The sequence below is a fragment of the Piliocolobus tephrosceles genome, chromosome 7 (assembly GCF_002776525.5).
Source record: "Piliocolobus tephrosceles isolate RC106 chromosome 7, ASM277652v3, whole genome shotgun sequence".
Taxonomy (NCBI): domain Eukaryota; kingdom Metazoa; phylum Chordata; class Mammalia; order Primates; family Cercopithecidae; genus Piliocolobus; species Piliocolobus tephrosceles.
The window spans coordinates 104,290,461-104,309,618 of NC_045440.1; the positions used below are offsets into that span (position 1 = coordinate 104,290,461).

At 39.7% G+C, this 19,158-nt stretch overlaps 1 protein-coding gene across 8 annotated transcripts in view; it reads right to left on the bottom strand.

The window, feature by feature from the left end:
- Positions 1-4,849: 4,849 nt before the first annotated feature.
- Positions 4,850-19,158, bottom strand: part of YWHAZ (tyrosine 3-monooxygenase/tryptophan 5-monooxygenase activation protein zeta) — a 36,666-nt gene continuing 22,357 nt past the window's right edge. For all 8 annotated transcript variants that reach the window (XM_023184006.1, XM_023184007.1, XM_023184003.1 and 5 more), the window contains 4 exons: positions 11,651-11,774; positions 10,750-10,913; positions 10,570-10,665; positions 4,850-7,036 (listed from right to left, as the gene is read on the bottom strand). In XM_023184006.1, coding sequence (XP_023039774.1) covers positions 6,977-7,036; positions 10,570-10,665; positions 10,750-10,913; positions 11,651-11,774 — 444 coding nt within the window. In that variant the 3' untranslated portion in view covers positions 4,850-6,976. The remainder of the gene's footprint in view (positions 7,037-10,569; positions 10,666-10,749; positions 10,914-11,650; positions 11,775-19,158) is intronic.

The following is a 19,158-nucleotide window of genomic DNA, read 5'->3' on the forward strand; positions in this document are numbered from 1 at the left end:
AGTAAAACTCTTCATGGTTAGTGTTTTGCTTTAAAGGCCCTTGAAAGAAAACAAATCAAGCAGAGGGTGGGAATATGTGTTCTTAGTCTGAGCTGGGTTTTAGTTTTAAATTAGATTACCTGCCATACTGTCTGATTTTTTAAACTTTGGTTTCCATTCTTTCATCTTCTTAATCTTAATATTCATCAGCATATTTGTTGATAGTTTCAGATGGCTCTGTAGATCAAGTTTTGGTGCGCCAATGCTTCCATTCCGTTTGCAGACCCACCTTGTCATTTTTCTGTGAGCTGTCTTACATGTGGGGATGAAAGTATCTAGTCCTATGTATTAGTCACAAAGCAGTAGTCCAAACCCCTAACTGCATTTCCTGTTCAAGTTCTCCCTTTTGTGGTCCAGGGTATAAAGGATCTGTGGTCAGATTCATCTCTACATCTTTACCTAGCCCACTCCTCCTTCACCCCCTGGCTGCGCCGACTCCACTGGGGTTGCAGTGAGGTGGGGGCAGAAAAGGTCTCACTTGTCTGGAACCGAGAAAAACTGGGCATTGGTCTCCTTAGACCCTAACAGACGTTTAAGCCACCTTTCAAATTAATTCCTTATGGATTATTTGGAGATTAATTATTTCGCTGATTCTCTCGAGAGATTCATCTCCACCAGCTCCTGGTTGACTCTGGTTTCAGTCAGTCCATCCCACGTAGACTGCTTCAAAAGCTCAGTTCCTTTTAAGATAGCTATAGACTGTCTTGATCCTGACCTGCCGGGAACACATCCACATTCTTGGCCTCCACAAACCTTGAGGGAATAGGCCATTTCTGACAGCAGTCACTTCTCCCTATTCTGCCATCAGCACAGCCAGCTAGCTAGTATCTCCTGACTTGACACTTCCCCAGAGCCTGGCATCACCCTCTGTGCCACATGGGTTACATTCCAGAAGTCTGTGCTCCCAGAAGAGCACCCTCTCCCCTCCTCCACTAGGGGGGCACATGATGGGGAGAAATGCCTGGCCCGTGAAAGCTTTCTCCAAAGAAAATCTCTCATTTCCAATTATCTGGGCTCTTCAACTTTGACCCTTTATATAAAGACCCTCTAAGAAGGGACTAAGGTCTCCAAAAAGGACTTTCTGTACTCCTCTCTTGCAAATCCTGAGAAAGAAAGAAAAAAAAAGCCAACAACCATATTTATATTTGATATATACTGTTTACAGACCGTAAATTCTGTACTTCCAATTCTGTTGTCAGTAGACTTTTCCTACAAAAACCCAATTCAGTTAAATACAGAACCCTTGAAGAATCCCAAAGGAAGATGAGAAAAAATACTACAAAGCGTAAGAGTTGGCCATATATTGGGTATAACTGGAGGGCCTCACCAATATGGACTGAATCAATATGGACTAAATGTGACTCATTTCCTCTAAAGCAGTCACCAACATTTTTGACACTAGAGACCAGTTTGGTGGAAGACATATTTTTCTACGGACAGGATGGGGGTTGGTTTCAGGATGATTCAAGCACATTTATTGTGTACTTTATTTCTATTATTATTACATCGTAATATATAATAACTATACAACTTAATAATTATCCCACTTAAATGGGAGCCGCGAGCTTGTTTTCCTGCAAACTATAGTCCCATCTGGAGGTGATGGGAGACAGGGACATATCAGGCATTAGATTCTGATAAGGAGTGTGCAACCTAAATCCTTTGCATGTACAGTTCACAATAGGGTTCGTGCTCCTATGAGAATCTAACGTTGCCACTGATCTGACAGGAGGTGCTCAGGCAGTAATGCCAACAGTGGGGAGTGGCAGTAAATACAGACGAAGTTTTGCTAACTCTACTCATGGTAACAATCTTGTTATGTTTGTGTTGTCTCAGCCGTCTTTTCAACCTGTGTCAATTTTTACAGTCAGATTTGTAGCTTTAAGACTCAGAGTTCATGTGTTTTTCTTTCTAGTTAGTGCTGTGTCCATTTTAAGAGAGCTTTCCTTACATTTAATGGTCAGCGAGTTACTTACTCTAAAGTTTGCTCATTCACCTCAAGTTGACTTCAACATATGACCTAAGGTAAGAAAAATACAAGTAGCATTCACTAAAAAAATTGACAAAATCACATTTTATAGGTGTGTGGGCAACGTTTCCCTCAACACAGTAAAAGTTATAAATGGCATCTGTTCCTAAACTAAGTCAGGGTAATTAATGTGAAAAAAATTTGTTCTGATACATAACCTCTTAATGTCTTATTTTGGGAAACATGATCTGCTAAGCAAATACAAACTTTTTGTTTTACAAGTAGCCTTTTTGTTTTGGCCAGGTGTGGCGCACACCTGTAATCCCAGCTACTTGGGAGATTGAGGCAGGACTGCATGAGGCCAAGAGTTTCAGACTAGACTGGGTAACATAGTGAGATCCCTCTTAGAAAAGAAAAACAAAACAAAAAAGAAGCCTTTTTTTTGGCTTAAAATGTAGTCTTGCATTTTTCCCATCTGTGTTCCTCCTCCCCCTACAGACATCAGCTGCATGGACAACTGTACATCATTAATAACCATGGGAGTCTTGGCTAAGAAAATGCATATTCCTGGGCTCCAACCAACCTAAAGATTCAGATTTTTTGAAACTGAGTGCTGAGAAGAGGCAATAAAACAAGTTCCCCTCGGGAGTTTAGACATAGCCTATTTCTTTTTATACTCCCACATAGCCCCCAAACCTACGAGCACATGTTAAGTTCTTAATTCCCCGCATCTTGATCATGCTATATATCCATTTGGGTCCCATTCTGCAAGTCTTGACTCAAACATGAATCTCTAAGCCTTTGTAAGAAAACACACAGAACAGGAACTGGCCAAAGCAAACATCCAATGTTAGAAAATGTAAGCACCAACTGAAGATTCACAGGGTTTTAAATTCTAAAATTCAGAATACTAAGAAGTAATCAATTAAGACCAGTTAGACTTGGGCTTTCAAGGAATGAATTCAAGTATGATCAAATATTCACATCTCTGTTATCACCTAGGATTAGTTAACAGTATGCTTAAATATATTAACTTGTAACTGCTTCTGCATCCCAGAGACATGTATGCTTGCTTGTCTGGCAAGGCTGGACATCCTGTTAAAATCTATATTCAGGTCTCTCCACTTTGAAAAGGAGCTACAATCAATCGAGATTGTGACTGCTACAAGTCACATAAAAGTAATTAGTTTCACACTTAGCAAAGAATCCAAGTCTATTTTCCAAGTGCGAATCTCAGCCACCACACTAATACTGTACATATTTCAGTTCTACCATATTATTTCCTATATGGTACATGACAGAATACAATAAAGCCAAATTTATCTCTTGACCTTTCCCCTGGAGGAATGTGTAAGACCGTCACTGAGCATAGTGCACCAGATAGTTTTCAAAGTCACTCAGTTTCACTCTCCATTTGAAGTCTGACTACAAATAATCTACGATAGCAGCTTCCAAATTGGCTTTCACTTATTTTAAAATATGCACTGAAGCATGACAAGACTGGTGACTATTTTGCAGGAAAAATAGAACAAATTGAGCCCTAAAATTAAGCCACTGGACATATTCTCTTACTCCCCCCATCCTCTGACTTTAACAGCATGAAGTAACAGCTGTTAACTGGAAAAACAAAGACCGTAAGCCAGAGCTGCAGGAAAGCCCATCGTTTTTACTAATCACACAGCTGCTCCACTTTCTGAAGGACAACTCTCAAGTGGCCAATTTAAAAAAAACATACCAGGCTGGGCGCTATGGCTCATGCCTGTAATCCCACCACTTTGGGAGGCCGAGGTGGGCGGACCATAAGTTCGGGAGATCAAGACCATCATGGTCAACACGGTGAAACCCTGTCTCTACTAGAAATACAAATAATTAGCCAGGCGTGGTGGCACACGTCTGTAGTCCCAGCTACCTGTGAGGCTGAGGCAGGAGAATCACTTGAGCTTGGGAGGTGAAGGTTGCAGTGAGCCGAGATCATGCCACTGCACCCCAGCCTGAGCAAGAGTTGAGACTGTTTTAAACAAATTTCAATACTTTACACACAAAAAAATCCTTAGATTTTCCAGTTTCCTGGCACTAGGATGTTAAATTGACAAAAGCAGACATAAAGCCTCGATTTGGGACAATCAAGGAGATAGTTACAAACACGTTATTCAAATTCCAAGACAAAAAATCTTGGGTTGGAAATTTTCCTTAATCTATTGGGAGCTACTATGTAGAAAACATTAGTTAATACTAATGAAGTGTTTTCATTATTCCAAAATCACCCTAGTTCAGATGACTGATGCACATTAAATTGGCAAATGCGCCAAGTTTCAGGTTTTATTTACTTGAATAATATTGCATCTCTGCTGGGCACGGTATCTTATTCCTGTAATCCCAGCACTTTGGGAGGTTGAGGCAGGCGGATTGCCTGAAGTTGGGAAATCAAGACCAGCCGCGACAACATGACAACATGGTGAAACCCCATCTCTACTAATAACACAAAAATTAGCCGGGTACGGTGGTGGGCACCTGTATGCCCAGCTACTCAGGAGGCTGAGGCAGGAGAATCGCTTGAACCCAGGAGGCGGAGGTTGCACTGAGCCGAGATTGCACCACTGCACTCAAGCCTGGGTGACAGAGCTAGACTGTCTCAAAAAAAAAAAAAAAATCTCTTCACTCTAGCGTGACATCCCTTAGCTATAAAAATATGACTTAAAATATATGTATGATTATTTTACCTCCTTGGCTTGGGGGTCAGGAGAAGTCAGTGAGTGAGGTAAAATAAAGAGCTGTGAGTGAAAAGGATTGTTGCCCTAGATGCAGAAGGTATCTTTTCTCCTGGAAATAAAGACCCCAAGGTCTCCATTGCACTTTTATTTGAATGTAATTTTTGGGACAATTATTCAAAAGGGCCAATGTTTCCCAATTTAATCTGAGGTCATAATAAAACAAGCAACAAAACAGTGTTTAGGATTTCAGTTTCTCACCCTTATCATCAAGACTCACTGCCTCCCATCATCAATATTTATTGAGCATTTACAGTGTACTAGGCACAATAGAACATACAGAAAACATTGTCCCTGCTCTTGAGGAGCTTACATTCTAAAAGAAAAAATACACCTCTTTTAAAATGGCATTTTTGTTTGGTGTTTTCTGCAAAGTACTGAGGAAATATTTTGTTAAAGTGAGCTTTGGGTATAACTTAGCCCCATCATTATTTAGAGAAGAGAGGAAGAAGAAAGAGGAAGGATTTTAAAGGCAGACAATGACAGACCATTCAGGATAGGTAGGGTTTTAAAGGGAGATAAACACAATCTCATCAACTAAGGAGAGATTTGCTGCAGTAAATAGGATGAGGGAAATAGTCTGTGGGGTGCAAGCAAAGGAAGCAGGGTGCCTTAGACATTGAGTGGAGCCAGAAAGATCATGCGGCCTTTTCCCAAGTACATGGCCACCAAGTAGGAATGGTTGGTGACAAGACAGAAGGCTAAAAAAGGAAGGTAATCTTGTGCACCTGACAAGTAGAATAAAGGATCAAAATCGAAGGCAGGCTGTAAGAGTTATCAAGGAATTCTTAAAAACCAAAAAGTGATTTGGAAGCACAAAACTTATAGTTAATGCTACCCAGTGTCATGATGGGCCAAGAACATTGTGGCTTCCTAAGTTAGAAAATGCCATAGACCAAAATTTTAAATGGAACATATTATATTGTTTTCCAATCAATCTCCCCCTCTCCCAGAAAAAATAGGAACTCATTTTTTTTCAGGGTGGAGAGGAAGAGAGGGGATCATGGGACATGGAAACAGTAGTTATATTAGTATTTTCGTTATGATAAATTTCGTGTTTAAACTTGGTAAAAGCCCATTAGCTGCCAAGAGGGAATAAGGAATAAATTTCAAAAAATGTACAATTTCCTTTAGAGAAGTTTCAGAACCAAAAGACTAATTTACATGAAAAGCTGTAGAGAAAGTAGTTGAAAAGTCCATTCATAAAACTTTTATTCCACTTACATGAATTTAATACACGTGTTCTTAACAATTATGCTTGGCTTGTTCATGAAAATTTCATAAGACATTAAACAAAGCTAGCCATCATCTCAAGTTATTTCCCTGTTAACTATTTTTACAGCACATGCATGTTAGGCAAGTATCAAAAAAAAAAAAAAAAAAAATCACGAAAGCAAAAAACCTAAAAAAAAGTTAAATACATGGGTTTTTGTTTTACTGCTGTGCTTGATATACATGAAGTAATGAATACCAAGCAATTCATTTTTACTGCATCTTTACTTTTACATTTGTTCTTAGGTTGCCTAAAACATTTAAATACAAATAAAATGAGTGTAGCAAAAATAATGAAAGCTAACAGCAGGTAACTTTACAAATAATGGAATGTGAACCGTTTCTGCCCTTATCCAGAGTAAAATGGGTCACAACTTTGTCTAAAGGAACACTTCTGCAGCTGTAGTCAAAGGTGTGCACATTGAGATTGAGTGTTCCACAGATACACATGGTTTAACCTGTGGTGTCCATGGGGTATGTTTCTACCACAGCCTTCTAAGTGCTCCAGACCTTAAAGTACCCACAATTACTACACCTGTGACTGGAACCAATGCTCCCTTTTATTCCCCACCAGGACAAACCAATATGTAGGCAGTTTTCTTTGCTTAGACATGGAAGCGGTTTTACACTGGCCCTTGTGAAGCCACAATGTACCAAAAGTACTATGCCAAACATTTATAACTTGTATAAAAATTCCACATCCCCATATTGGCCACCTCAAGATGAAAACAGTAACTCCCTAAATGTTAACTGGCTCTACTCCCCTAATATTAAACATAAAAACCACATGGGAAATATAGAAATTCAAATAGAAGTAACATAAACCTGTCATAAATCGTAAACAAAAAACTATTTGTGGGACAGCATGGATGACAAATGGTCTACTGTGTAAATTTTAGAATGAGGCAGACAAAAGTTGGAAGGCCGGTTAATTTTCCCCTCCTTCTCCTGCTTCAGCTTCGTCTCCTTGGGTATCCGATGTCCACAACTGGTAAAAGAAGGAAAGATTTTTCAGCAAGTTTCAGTGGGATTCGGGGGGGGGGGGGGCGCGCAAAGTTTTCATATATGTATATATGTTGCCAAGATACCCAAACGTTTTAGTTGGAAAGCATTCTTAAAAAGATAGCAGCATCACTTACCTTCAAGATACAAAAACATCTCAATACACAAATTTACTTTCTCTATAACCACTGTATAAGCAGGGTAAGTACACCACAGAGTTGCCTTCAAATAATCTTCAGATACAGGAAAAGTTTTGGGTATCCATAGAAGGTGAAGAGAAAGTAGAAGAAATCTTTTTTTTTTTTTTTTTTTTGGAGATGGAGTCTTGCTCTGTCACCAGGCTGGAAATGAACCCTCCACCTCTAGGTTCAAGTGATTCTTCTGCCTCAGCCTCCTTAGTAGCTGGAACTACAGGCGTGTGCCACCATGCCCAGCTAATTTTTGTATTTTTAGGGGAGAGAGGGTTTCACCATGTTGGCCAGGATGGCCTTGATCTGACCTCGTAATCCACCCGCCTCGGCCTCCCAAAGTGGTAGGATTACAGAAGTGAGCCACCGACCCGGCCCCTAAATTATTTTTTAAAAACTAAGCATCAATAGGTGTCAGAACCTAAAGAGCCCCAATATGAAAGATGGACGTCCAAGGTAAGTCCAACTATACCAGAAGCATCTAATTTGGCTCAGCATCCAGAAGCATCTAATTTGGCCCATGCTGAAGGAGCTAGGGTTGACTACTCTCCCCTGGTAGATCTTAGAGTGACTCACACTCCAAACAGAATCCTATGGACTCATGAAATTCAAGGACCAGCCTCAACTCTGAGCTAAACTACAAATCTAGCTTTTCTAACACTTCAAGCTTAGAAAAACAAACCTTTGTATATTTATTAGGTTGGTGCAAAAGTAATTGCGGCTCTTGCCATTACGTTAAACGGCAAAACCCTCAATTACTTTTGCACTAACCTATCGTATCATTCAAAACAAATACTGGACAAAAACTACAACCAAATCTTTTAAGAGGTAAAAATGAAAGTTGTCCCATAGGTGGTAGGGTTATGAACTCTATTTATGCCAACTGCTCCGATGTTAAAAACGTTTAAGTCTTAACCACTCTGTAGGGATTTTCAGAGGTAATTACAAAAGGATTCAAGACAATCTTAAATTTTATATGACTTACACATGAATACTGAGGGGAAGGGGGAAAATCCACCTATTTATTATTTTTATATTCCCCAAATCATCCATTAGCTTCATTTATCTACTAAGCAAATATATCTCTGGCCTGGAAAAGAGACTACTACTTCCAAGGTCACACAGCCAAATGACCTCTTGGAAACTGTGTGTTCCTCCTGTTAATCAAGGGGTTTTGTAAATGCAAGATCAAATTGTTTCTAATGTCTCTCTTCCTGTTCCAACTTTCAAGGATTTTTGAATTTTCTGTATAAACATGCAAATTTGATACAAAATATTTCTCTTTTTCTAGAGTAATGTGTTGACAGTCTTGGTCAACCAAATTCAGACTGAAATGCTAAGTTTTGGGATAATTTCTTTTCTTGACAGATAAATGATCTTATCAACCTATAATGGTGACAGCTGACACTAATAAGGCTCAAAGCAGACATATAAGTAATGACAGAATTAGAATCAAAACCCTGGTTTTCTTTTTGAGGGAGTCTCGCTCTTTTGCCCAGGCTAGAGTGTAGTGGCATGATCTCAGCTCACTGCACCTCCACCTCCTGGGTTCAAGCAATCCTCTTCCTCAGCCTCCTGAGTAGCTAGGATTACAGGCACCCGCCACCATGCCTAGCTAATTTTTGTATTTTTAGTAGAGATGGGGTTTCACCATCTTGGCCAGGCTGTTCTTGAACCCCTGACCTCGTGATCCACCTATCTCGGCCTCCCCAAGTGCTGGGATTACAGGCGTGAGCCACTGCACCCGGCCAACCCTGGTTTTCTTATTGCAATATATGTTCTTCATGCTATACTGATAGCAAAATTCAGTTGGAAGCAGACAGTAGATCAGGGCCTTTTAAAAAGTGATGAGAACAAAACATAGTATCTAGGTCTCAGGTCATCACTTGAAAAATGTCATCACTTCCAACTAGAAAAGAAAAATCCTTAATACCAAAGTTGGTTAACAAAGTGCTTCTTAACATTTGATATAAAGATTCTTTTGGCCGGGCGCAGTGGCTCAAGCCTGTAATCCCAGCACTTTGGGAGGCCAAGACGGGCGGATCACGAGGTCAGGAGATGGAGACCATCCTGGCTAACACGGTGAAACCCCATCTCTACTAAAAAAATACAGAAAAATTAGCCAGGCGAGATGGCAGGCGCCTGTAGTCCCAGCTACTCGGGAGGCTGAGGCAGGAGAATGGCGTGAACCCGGGAGGCGGAGCTTGCAGTAAGCCGAGATCCGGCCACTGCACTCCAGCCTGGGCGACAGAGCAAGACTCCGTCTCAAAAAAAAAAAAAAAAAAAAAAAAAAAGATTCTTTCATTCTTTACTATAGCTTATTATCTTGACTCAAGTATCAGAAAAGTCTCTAGGTAGCTCCAAATTGCGCTAATTAAGTAATTTTAGGTTTAATACACAAGTATACAATGCTATTCAAAAAACTCTTCAAGATTTTCAGCACTAGAATATATAACTAGTTCACAGAAAATGGCAGTGGACTAGAATAAAGCTGGAAGAGAAATGTATAAAATGAGGTTATATAATCCCCAAGAGAAATGGCCCTAAAAGTCTAACAAAAAAACAGTAATACTAGATTATCATCTGCAATTCCTACCTCTTTACCTGACACAACACAGCAAATGCTTGATAATTTTTTCACCTAAGCCTCAAAATTTCAAATCTAATATTTATCTAAAGGAGAAGACCTAAGAAACAAGACATACAAATCAACTGCACTGTGGACTGAATTTGAATCCCAATTCAAATAACTTAAAAAAAGAGAGACAATTGGAATTCAAGTATTATTTAGATATTCAAACATTATTAGGGAATTACTGTTGATGTTTCTGGTGTGAGAGTGACACTGTTTCTTTTTATACATCTGCAGTATCCCAAGGACAATCACGACCTTTCATATAAAGTCATTTAAAAGAAGCAGCTAGGCAAAATAGACTTCCACTTGGATTCTGTAGACACCTGGGATTTTATAACTCAAGTTACTAATTCCCTACCATTATCTTTACAAATACAGAGGCAACTTAATGGGCAAGAAAATCATTCTTAAAGGAAGTAAAACATGTAAAGCCTCAGTACACTTTTGATACTAACATTCAAATTTTAGTAACACAGGTAACATCAATGTGTATATTTTTTAGTTCTTAGTCTAATATTTCAGTTTCTGTAGTTTTCCTTCATATGATTTTAACAGTAGCTAAGATAGTTATGACAGCCTATGAATTGTGTTGAAAAAAATTTTTTAAAAGATGTACTTAATAAAAAAAAAAAACCTCAGAGTAAAACATAACCTCTTCAACCACATTCATGACAAATGATGCTGTTATGTACTTACTGTCAAGTTGTCTCTCAGTAATTGCATTATTAGCGTGCTGTCTTTGTATGACTCTTCACTTAATGTATCAAGTTCAGCAATGGCTTCATCAAAAGCCTATGATTTAAAAATAGTACATTACATTTCAGTGCTCAAATAATAAAGACTGCTAAATTTCTATGTAACAGGTAAAATACATACTGTCTTTGCAAGAGAGCAGGCTTTCTCTGGGGAGTTCAGAATCTCATAATAGAACACAGAGAAGTTAAGGGCCAGACCCAGTCTGATAGGATGTGTTGGTTGCATTTCCTTTTTGCTGATTTCAAAAGCTTCTTGGTATGCTTGTTGTGACTGATCCACAATCCCTGGATAAGACACACCAAAACGTACTGAGATAAAGTGTGCATTATATCTTCACCCCTCAAACCAAACCTTTAATATCTCACGTATCCTTTGAAATATTAACCTGTAACAGCTTAATATTGGTTAATTGAACAAGGCCCTTTAATTTTTTTTTAAAGGGAGTTTTCTCCTGGTACACACTAGTCATTGGTCAATGTCAAGATAAAACAACTTTATAATCTCATTACTGTTATATTTTTAAAAAATTAACTAGTTTGCACTGCTCCTCGGTTACACTGTGACCGCTATTTCTTTTTTCTTGAGACAGGGTCTGGGTCTGTCACCCAGGGTAGAGTGCAGTGGCACAATCAGGGCTCACTGCAGCCTTGATCTCCCAGACCCAAGTGATCCCTCCCACTTCGGCCTCCAGATTAGCTGGGACCAAAGGCTTGCACTTGCACCACCATGCCCAGCTAATTTTCCAAACATTTTTTGTAGAGAGAGATGTTGCTCAGGCTGGTCACCTTTCTTAAAATCTTGAAAAAACATCCCTGTGCACAAAATTGGCTTTTCAGAAAGCATATATATTAGAATGCCAGTATTAGGCAGTAAATATATATTCACAGAAACAAAAAAAGCACTGCTACTCCTTATTCGGCACTCTAAGCAATTAAAAGTCAAGAATTATTTACGCTTCAGAGACTCTTCCTCACTATGTTATCTTATACAAGTTCAACCAACAGGTTTAAAAACAGCATACCTTTCTTGTCATCACCAGCGGCAACCTCAGCCAAGTAACGATAGTAATCTCCTTTCATTTTCAAATAGAAGACTTTGCTTTCTGCTTGTGAAGCATTAGGGATCAAGAACTTTTCCAAAAGAGACTTAAGAAGAAAGAAACAGATATAGTGAGAATAAAACATTTACAAAACTGAAAGAACTTGCATTTTTTAAAGGACAAACTATAGCCTTAAGTTATACAACTTTAACGCCCAATCACTGTCAATACAATTGTGAATGCAGCTGGCACATGAATTTGTAGTTTAAAGCAGAATGCTTTGGGCAGCAATACTTTGTCTGAAGTTAGTGTTCAGTTTATTATTTGAGGACAATACAATTGAGTATCAGTCCCTGACAATGTTATCTATTTACATGCTGATTTCAATGAATGTGCAGCATGACCGTTCATATTTAGGAACATTTTCTAATGAGCTGGCAAGCTTTCCATCTGAAGTTTCATGTGTTCATGACATGAAAATAGAACATACGGGATGAACCTTTTGGGACTCTGGAGAAATGACTAAAGCAGAAACCAATAATGTAAGACACTTAAGGAGTCTATGCCAGAGAGAAAACAAAATAAACTTCATTTATAAGAACACAATTCAAGCAAACCTCACAACAGATTAAAAAAACTGTTCAAAATGAAAGTTTCATTTTTCCTAAATTAAGACAGTGTAGGGGCCGGGCACGGTGGCTCATGCCTGTAATCCCCGCACTTTGGGAGCCCGAGGCGGGCAGATCACATGGTCAGGAGATCAAGACTATGCTGGCTAAGGCGGTGAAACCCCGTCTCTACTAAAAAATACAAAAAATTGGCCAGGCGCGGTGGCAGGAGCCTGTAGTCCCAGCTACTTGGGAGACTGAGGCAGGAGAATGGCGTGAACCTGGGAGGCAGAGCTTGCAGTGAGCCGAGATCGTGCCACTGCACTCCAGCCTGGGCCACAGAGTGAGACTCCGTCTCAAAAAATAAATAAATAAAAATTTTAAAAAGACAGTGGTAGGAGACTTACACATCTTAAAGAGCAGACCTTTAATCTCACTGACGTCATTTTCGACTAGTAAGATACATGATTACAGATCATCCCAGACAACAGATAAAATTAAAACGTCATCCTATAAAATTGTCTAAAACCATTACTACAGTCTGAGTCATTTGATCAGGATTTTAAACATTACACTCTGATTTTAAAGCAAAAAAAATTAGATCATTGTGTTGGGGATGGGAAGACTCAATAAATGTGTAATTTTAAAGTTTTCAGTTAAGGGGGAGAAAAATAATTCTAGTAGTAGAATTAGGTAAACATTAAAACAAAAAAAAAAAAACCCCAAAACCCCATTCTCACTACCCTGCTTCCTTTAAAGTTCAAGTACACTCTGGGAATCAAGGTGAAATCAATTTTCAGTTGAGCTAAACTCCAAATAAATCCATTCTTACAAAACAAAGTATGAGTATACATAGCACCTATTTATATGCAAAATATAAATTTGAAAAATGCTTTTAAATAGTAACTCCAACTTTGTGTTTACTCATTATGTTCCAATGGTGGGTAGGTGAACAGTTTTAACCCAACTTCTTCCCCTATTTTTTTTTTTTTTTAACAACTCAAGCTAGATAACCCAGATGAAGTGGCAGTAGGGCCAGATTGCACTGTGCTGTAAGAAAGGTTAAAGGGGAGAAAAGTCAACCTGAAATGATGTTTCCTACAATTATTAACTGATACTCAAAAATACTGGCCTGAGGCCGGGCGCAGTGGTTCATGCCAGAAATCCCAGCACTTTGGGAGGCTAGGGTGGCAGGATCACTTGAGGTGAGCCTCATCAGTATGGTGAAACCTGTCGCTACTAAAAATACAAAAATCAGCCAGGGCACCTGTAATCCCAGCTACTAGGGAGGCTGAGCCAGGAGAACTGCTTGAGCCTGAGAGATAGAGGTTGCAGTGAGCCGAGGTTGCACCACTGCACTGCAGCCTGGATGACAGAGCAAGACTCCATCTCAAAATAAATAAAAAATAAAAATAAAATAAAACTACTGGCCTGAAATCAGAAGAACATTTTGGTTAGGAAAGCAACCTCTGTATTACACCACATTCATACTTTCATATTCAAAGTTCTCTTAGCTACAAAAGTGTTTTGTCCTTTGAATACAATGCTTTTTACCACCTATGGTTGCTCTCTGGAGATCTGCCTCAAACACTGGAAGAGACTTGCATTAAGTCAGGTGAGTCTTTCCACTTAAAAACAATGATTTTAAGAAACAAATGACCAGGGTTTTCAAAAGTTTCATTGTTATACAAATTGTATTATTCATTCAACTATGGGAGATGGTATAAACATAGTGGCTCTGGGGTGAGTCTGGGTTTGAATTACAGCACTAAACACTGTGAACTACTTAATCTCAATGATTCAGTTATCTCAACTGTAAGGCAGAGACCTCTAAGATTGTTGAGAAAAAATACAGGTAAGCACTTAGGAGTAAGCACTCAAACGTTTATTTCTATTATCACAATAACACCAGACACTATGCTAGAAGCTGGAAGCACAATATTCTGGTACTTCATAATCTAGCTGTAGAAACAAGGCTATCATTCCTTCCAGTACAATACACTTTAAAACAATTATTGCAGGGCACGGTGGCTCACTCCTGTAATCCCAACACTTTGGGAGGCTGAGAGGGGACGATCACTTCTTGAGACCAGGAGTTTGAGACCACCCCGGTGAACATGAGATCCTGCCTCTACAAAAAAATTTAAAAGTTAACCAGGTGTGGTGGCACACTGCTATATGTCCCAGCTACTTGGGAGCTGAGACAGGAGGATCATCTGAGTCCAGGAGTTTGAGACTGCAGTGATTTATAATTGAATTGTACCACTGTACTCTAAGACAGGGTGACAGTGAGACTGTCTCAAAAAGAGCAATACTGCCTAATCACATCCTTCACTTTTCAGTAACTTCAACCCCCTCTATGTATGTAGAGATGAAGGCCATAAACACATGCAGTTACTTAAGAGTGAACCAATCACTGAAGATGTAAAATTTTAAAGCTATACTAAAAACTTAAGTTTTTTAGGAAAGGTGTTGATAAATGCTACTAAAATGAGTCATCTATCTTTTGTAGGTAGTAACTTTGGAATCCCTACATATTTTATTTTACACTAGGGTAATATGCTGAACTACTTTAAGTAGTTCCCTGGGAATTAAAATGGCAGTTAAGCACTTCTTTCCCCAAAGTTGAACACCGAATTAACCATAAAACAACTTTAAAGCTATTTGTTAGAACCCACAAGTAACAGGAGAGTTGGATAAACAGCAGTCAGGCTGCTTATTGGCCCAATGATAGACCAAAAGAACCAAACAAGTGGCAAGTGTTTCTGGTGAGATGCTGACCATAAGAGCCGAGAAAGGTGGCCGGGCACAGTGGCTCACACCTGTAATCCCAACACTTTGGAAGGCCAAGGTGGGTGGATCACGAGGTCAGGAGATCCAGGCCATCCTGGCTAACATGGTGAAACCCCGTCTCTACTAAAAATACAAAAAATTAGCCGGGCATGGTGGCGGGCACCTGTAGTCCCAGCTTCTTGGGAGGCTGAGGCAGGAGAATAGCGTGAACCCGGGAAGAGGAGCTTGCAGTGAGCCGAGATCATGCTACTGCACTCCAGCCTGGGCGACAGAGTGAGACTCCGTCTCAAAAAAAAAAAAAAAAGAGTTGAGAAACGCATAAATGGCATACTTCTAATAAATCGTCCAATGATATAAGCTAATTAAGATTTAAAAACCAAAAACCAAGCAAGACTGGATTAAAGATTAAATTTAAAGGGGCTAATACTGTAGCTCAAAAAAAGCTAACTATAAAAGAACATTTTCTGCCAGGCGTGGTGGCTCACGCCTGTCATCCCAGCACTTTGGCAGGCCAAGACGGGTGGATCACCTGAGGTCAGGAGTTCGAGACTAGCCTAGCCAACACAGTAAAACCCCGTCTCTACCAAAAATACAAAAGATTAGCCAGGCGTGGTGGTACACGCCTGTAATCCCAAGTACTCAGGAGGCTGAGGCAGGACAATCACTTGAACCCGGGAGGTGGAGGCTGCAGTGAGCCGAGATCGCACCATTGCACTCTAGTCTGGGTAACGAGAGTGAAACTCCACCATAAAAAGGAAAAAAAAAAAAGGAACATATTCTCAGCCTCAGTGGGATGATATGCCTACCAGAAAGGATGTGATTCCACAACCAGGAATCAAAGTTATGGCGAGTATACCAGAAACTGTCAGGATAATGGAAAGAACAGGACATGAATGGCTCCAAGAAATAAGACCAATTAAATTTAGCAAGAGGGAAGATTTCTGTTCAGTATGAGATAACTTATGAGTGATCCAGTACTGGAACAGGTCACCTGCTCAGTGAATGCCCTCTTCTCACATAAAGGTATAACAAGAAACTAAAGAGGATAACTTGGGTATTTTGTAGAGGGGATTCATAAATAAGATGTCATCTGTTTCTTTTAAAAAAATTTTTAACTGACATAATAGTTGTACATATTTTGGGGGTACATGCATACAATACATAATGATCAAATCAGAGTAACTGGGATATCCATCACCTCAAACACTGACTTTTTTTTTTTTTTTGAGACAGAGTCTCACTCTGGTGCCCAGGCTGAGGTGCAGCGGCATAATGTCAACTCCCTGCAACCTCCGCCTCCCAAGTTCAAGCGTTTCTCCTGCCTCAGCCTCCTGAGTAGCTGGGATTACAGGCGTGTGCCACCACAACCGGCTAACTTTTGTATTTTTAGTACCGATGGGGTTTTTGCCATGTTGGCCAGGCTGGTCTCGAACTTCTGATGTCAAGTGATCTACCCACCTCAGCCTCCCAAAGTCCTGGGAATACAGGTGTAAAGCCACTGCACCCGGCCTCAAACATTGATCTTTTATTGGTGGTAGGAGCACTGCAAGTTTTCTAGCTACTTTGGTAGAAGAAATAAATGTTAACTATAATTTTCCTATTGTACTATCAAATACTAGAACTTATTTCTACTAACTGGATTTTTGTACACGTAGTCTTTTTCAATTCTAAGGGAAGACAGAGTTCACAGAATTAGGTTAATGGTAATATAAAAGAGGCAATTAAGTATGTTGCTTTGTCAAACTGACCAAAGAATAACAAATCCAGGTTTTCCAGATTTGGAAGCCAGAAGATAAAACCAAAATGTAGGATAAAAGAACAAAAGAAAAAGGAAGCAGCACATATCAGAAAGCAGCAGTTACAACAAAGCAGAAAAAAACATGGGTAGAGAATGGACAGGAGGAAAGGGCTGATAGCTAACTTTCAAAATATGCAGTAACTTCAGAGAATATCCTGCTCAACACAGAAATAAACCTCCTAAATTTCGTTCACCTACAATAGTACAATGAAAGCAATCATGACTGAAATAAGGTCTGAAGTAAAAAGGGGAGGGAGTGGGCACACCATAATATAAGGAAGTATACTAAGTGTCACAATTTCAACTGTATTTAGAACGAAGTCTCGCTCTGTCACCCAGGCTGGAGTTCAGTGGTGTGATCGTGGCTCACTGCAACCTCCATTTTCCAGGTTCAAGTGATTCTTCTATCTCAGTCTCCTGAGTAGCTGGGACTACAGGCACACGCCACCACACCCAGCTAATTTTTCTATTTTTAGTAGAGACAGGGTTTCACCCGCGTTAGCCAGGCTAGTCTTGAACTCCTGACCTCATGATCCACCTGCCTCAGCCTCCCAAAGTGCTGGGATTACAGGTGTGAGCCACCGTGCCCAGTCGACTTTTGTAAAACAAGGGCTAAGTTGACTGAAGGTATTCAACTTATAAAATTTTTCAATTATCACAGTACATTAAGTTTTTAAACCAAATCTAAATAGTCTTCAGGTCAAACATTCTACACTCAAGCGCTAAATCAAGGCTAAATGTTAATCTGTTGAATCTTCCTGAAATATAATCTCATTTAGAAATCCACAGTATTTCCTCAGTTTACTTCAAAATGTGTATAGTTTTACTTTTTCCCTCCCATTAACTTTTTAAAAATTTTTATTTAGAGATGAGGTCTTGCTCTGTCACACAGGCTGGAATGCAGTGGCCCCAACATAGCTTGCCCAGCTCCCATTAACTTTTTTTTTTTTTTTTTTTTTGAGACGGAGTCTCGCTCTGTCGCCCAGCGGGAGTGCAGTGGCCGAATCTCAGCTCACTGCAAGCTCCGCCTCCCGGGTTAACGCCATTCTCCTGCCTCAGCCTCCCAGTAGCTGGGACTACAGGCGCCCGCCACCTTGCCCGGCTAGTTTTTTTGTATTTTTTAGTAGAGACGGGGTTTCACTGTGTTAGCCAGGATGGTCTCGATCTCCTGACCTCGTGACCCGCCCGTCTCCGCCTCCCAAAGTGCTGGGATTACAGGCTTGAGCCACCGCGCCCGGCCCCCATTAACTTTTAAATGGTTTTTCATGACAGCCACTGTCTTTTAAAGATATCATGGCCAACATTTTAAAAAATACCCAACATTAATTTGCTGAATTAGAGTTAATGCATTTATACAGCAGTCACCCTAATAATATTAAATGGGATAAGGAATCATTTACTCAGCAGCAAAATGCCACAAGAAGCTGGCATCTAATACTCTGGTAAATGGCTCCTAATCCAGAGTTAAATATGTGATATGGGCTCTGAAGAGAGGACACTAATCCTTAACCTAACCAACAGGTAAATTTGAGATTTTAGAAATGAAAGAGATTTTTCTCTCTATTGTACCATAGTACAATAAACCTCTTAGATTGTAAAAACACTTCCAAGAAATGGGGTTCAAATAACATTTTTCCTCCCAAGTCAGTTTCCAACAGATGCCTTAATCCAACCAAAGTCTACATTCACACTGATGTTTTGTCTTTAAGTCTACTAAAATAAAGGAACCACATAAATTGACAGGTGGTCTAGTTCTGATCCCTTCTTAGGATAGACTCAACCTGCCCCTACTAATACGAATTTTAAAAACACTGACTCCTGCCTGTGGTCAAATATTCCTAGTGAAAAGTTAATGAACTGAGAATCCATCTCTAGTGATATGCCTTTCTCACTGGTCTTTCAGTATGATTACCCCTAAACTACCAAAACTGCTGCCTCAGCTGGTGGCAAGACTTTAACCTTTTTGGCATTCAACAATTGTTGTAATGCAAATCGTATAAACTCTAAAACCAGGCAGACTTGAAATTCCACCCTAACCCATTAATTTTGAGGATTTACACAATAGCTAATCTTTATTTTCTCACCGATATGAAAATCCACATCGAAAGGCTATTATGAGGTCTAACTGAACGTACAGACAGGGAGGCACCATTCACACCTTCCAACCAAGAGTAGGCACTCTACTCACTGGTTGCTCAGTTACATGAAAATAAAGTATAGAGATTCTGACATTCGAAAATCTGCTTTAGTGCTCTTGTACTCTTAAGTACATCATTTTGGCTTTGGTAATC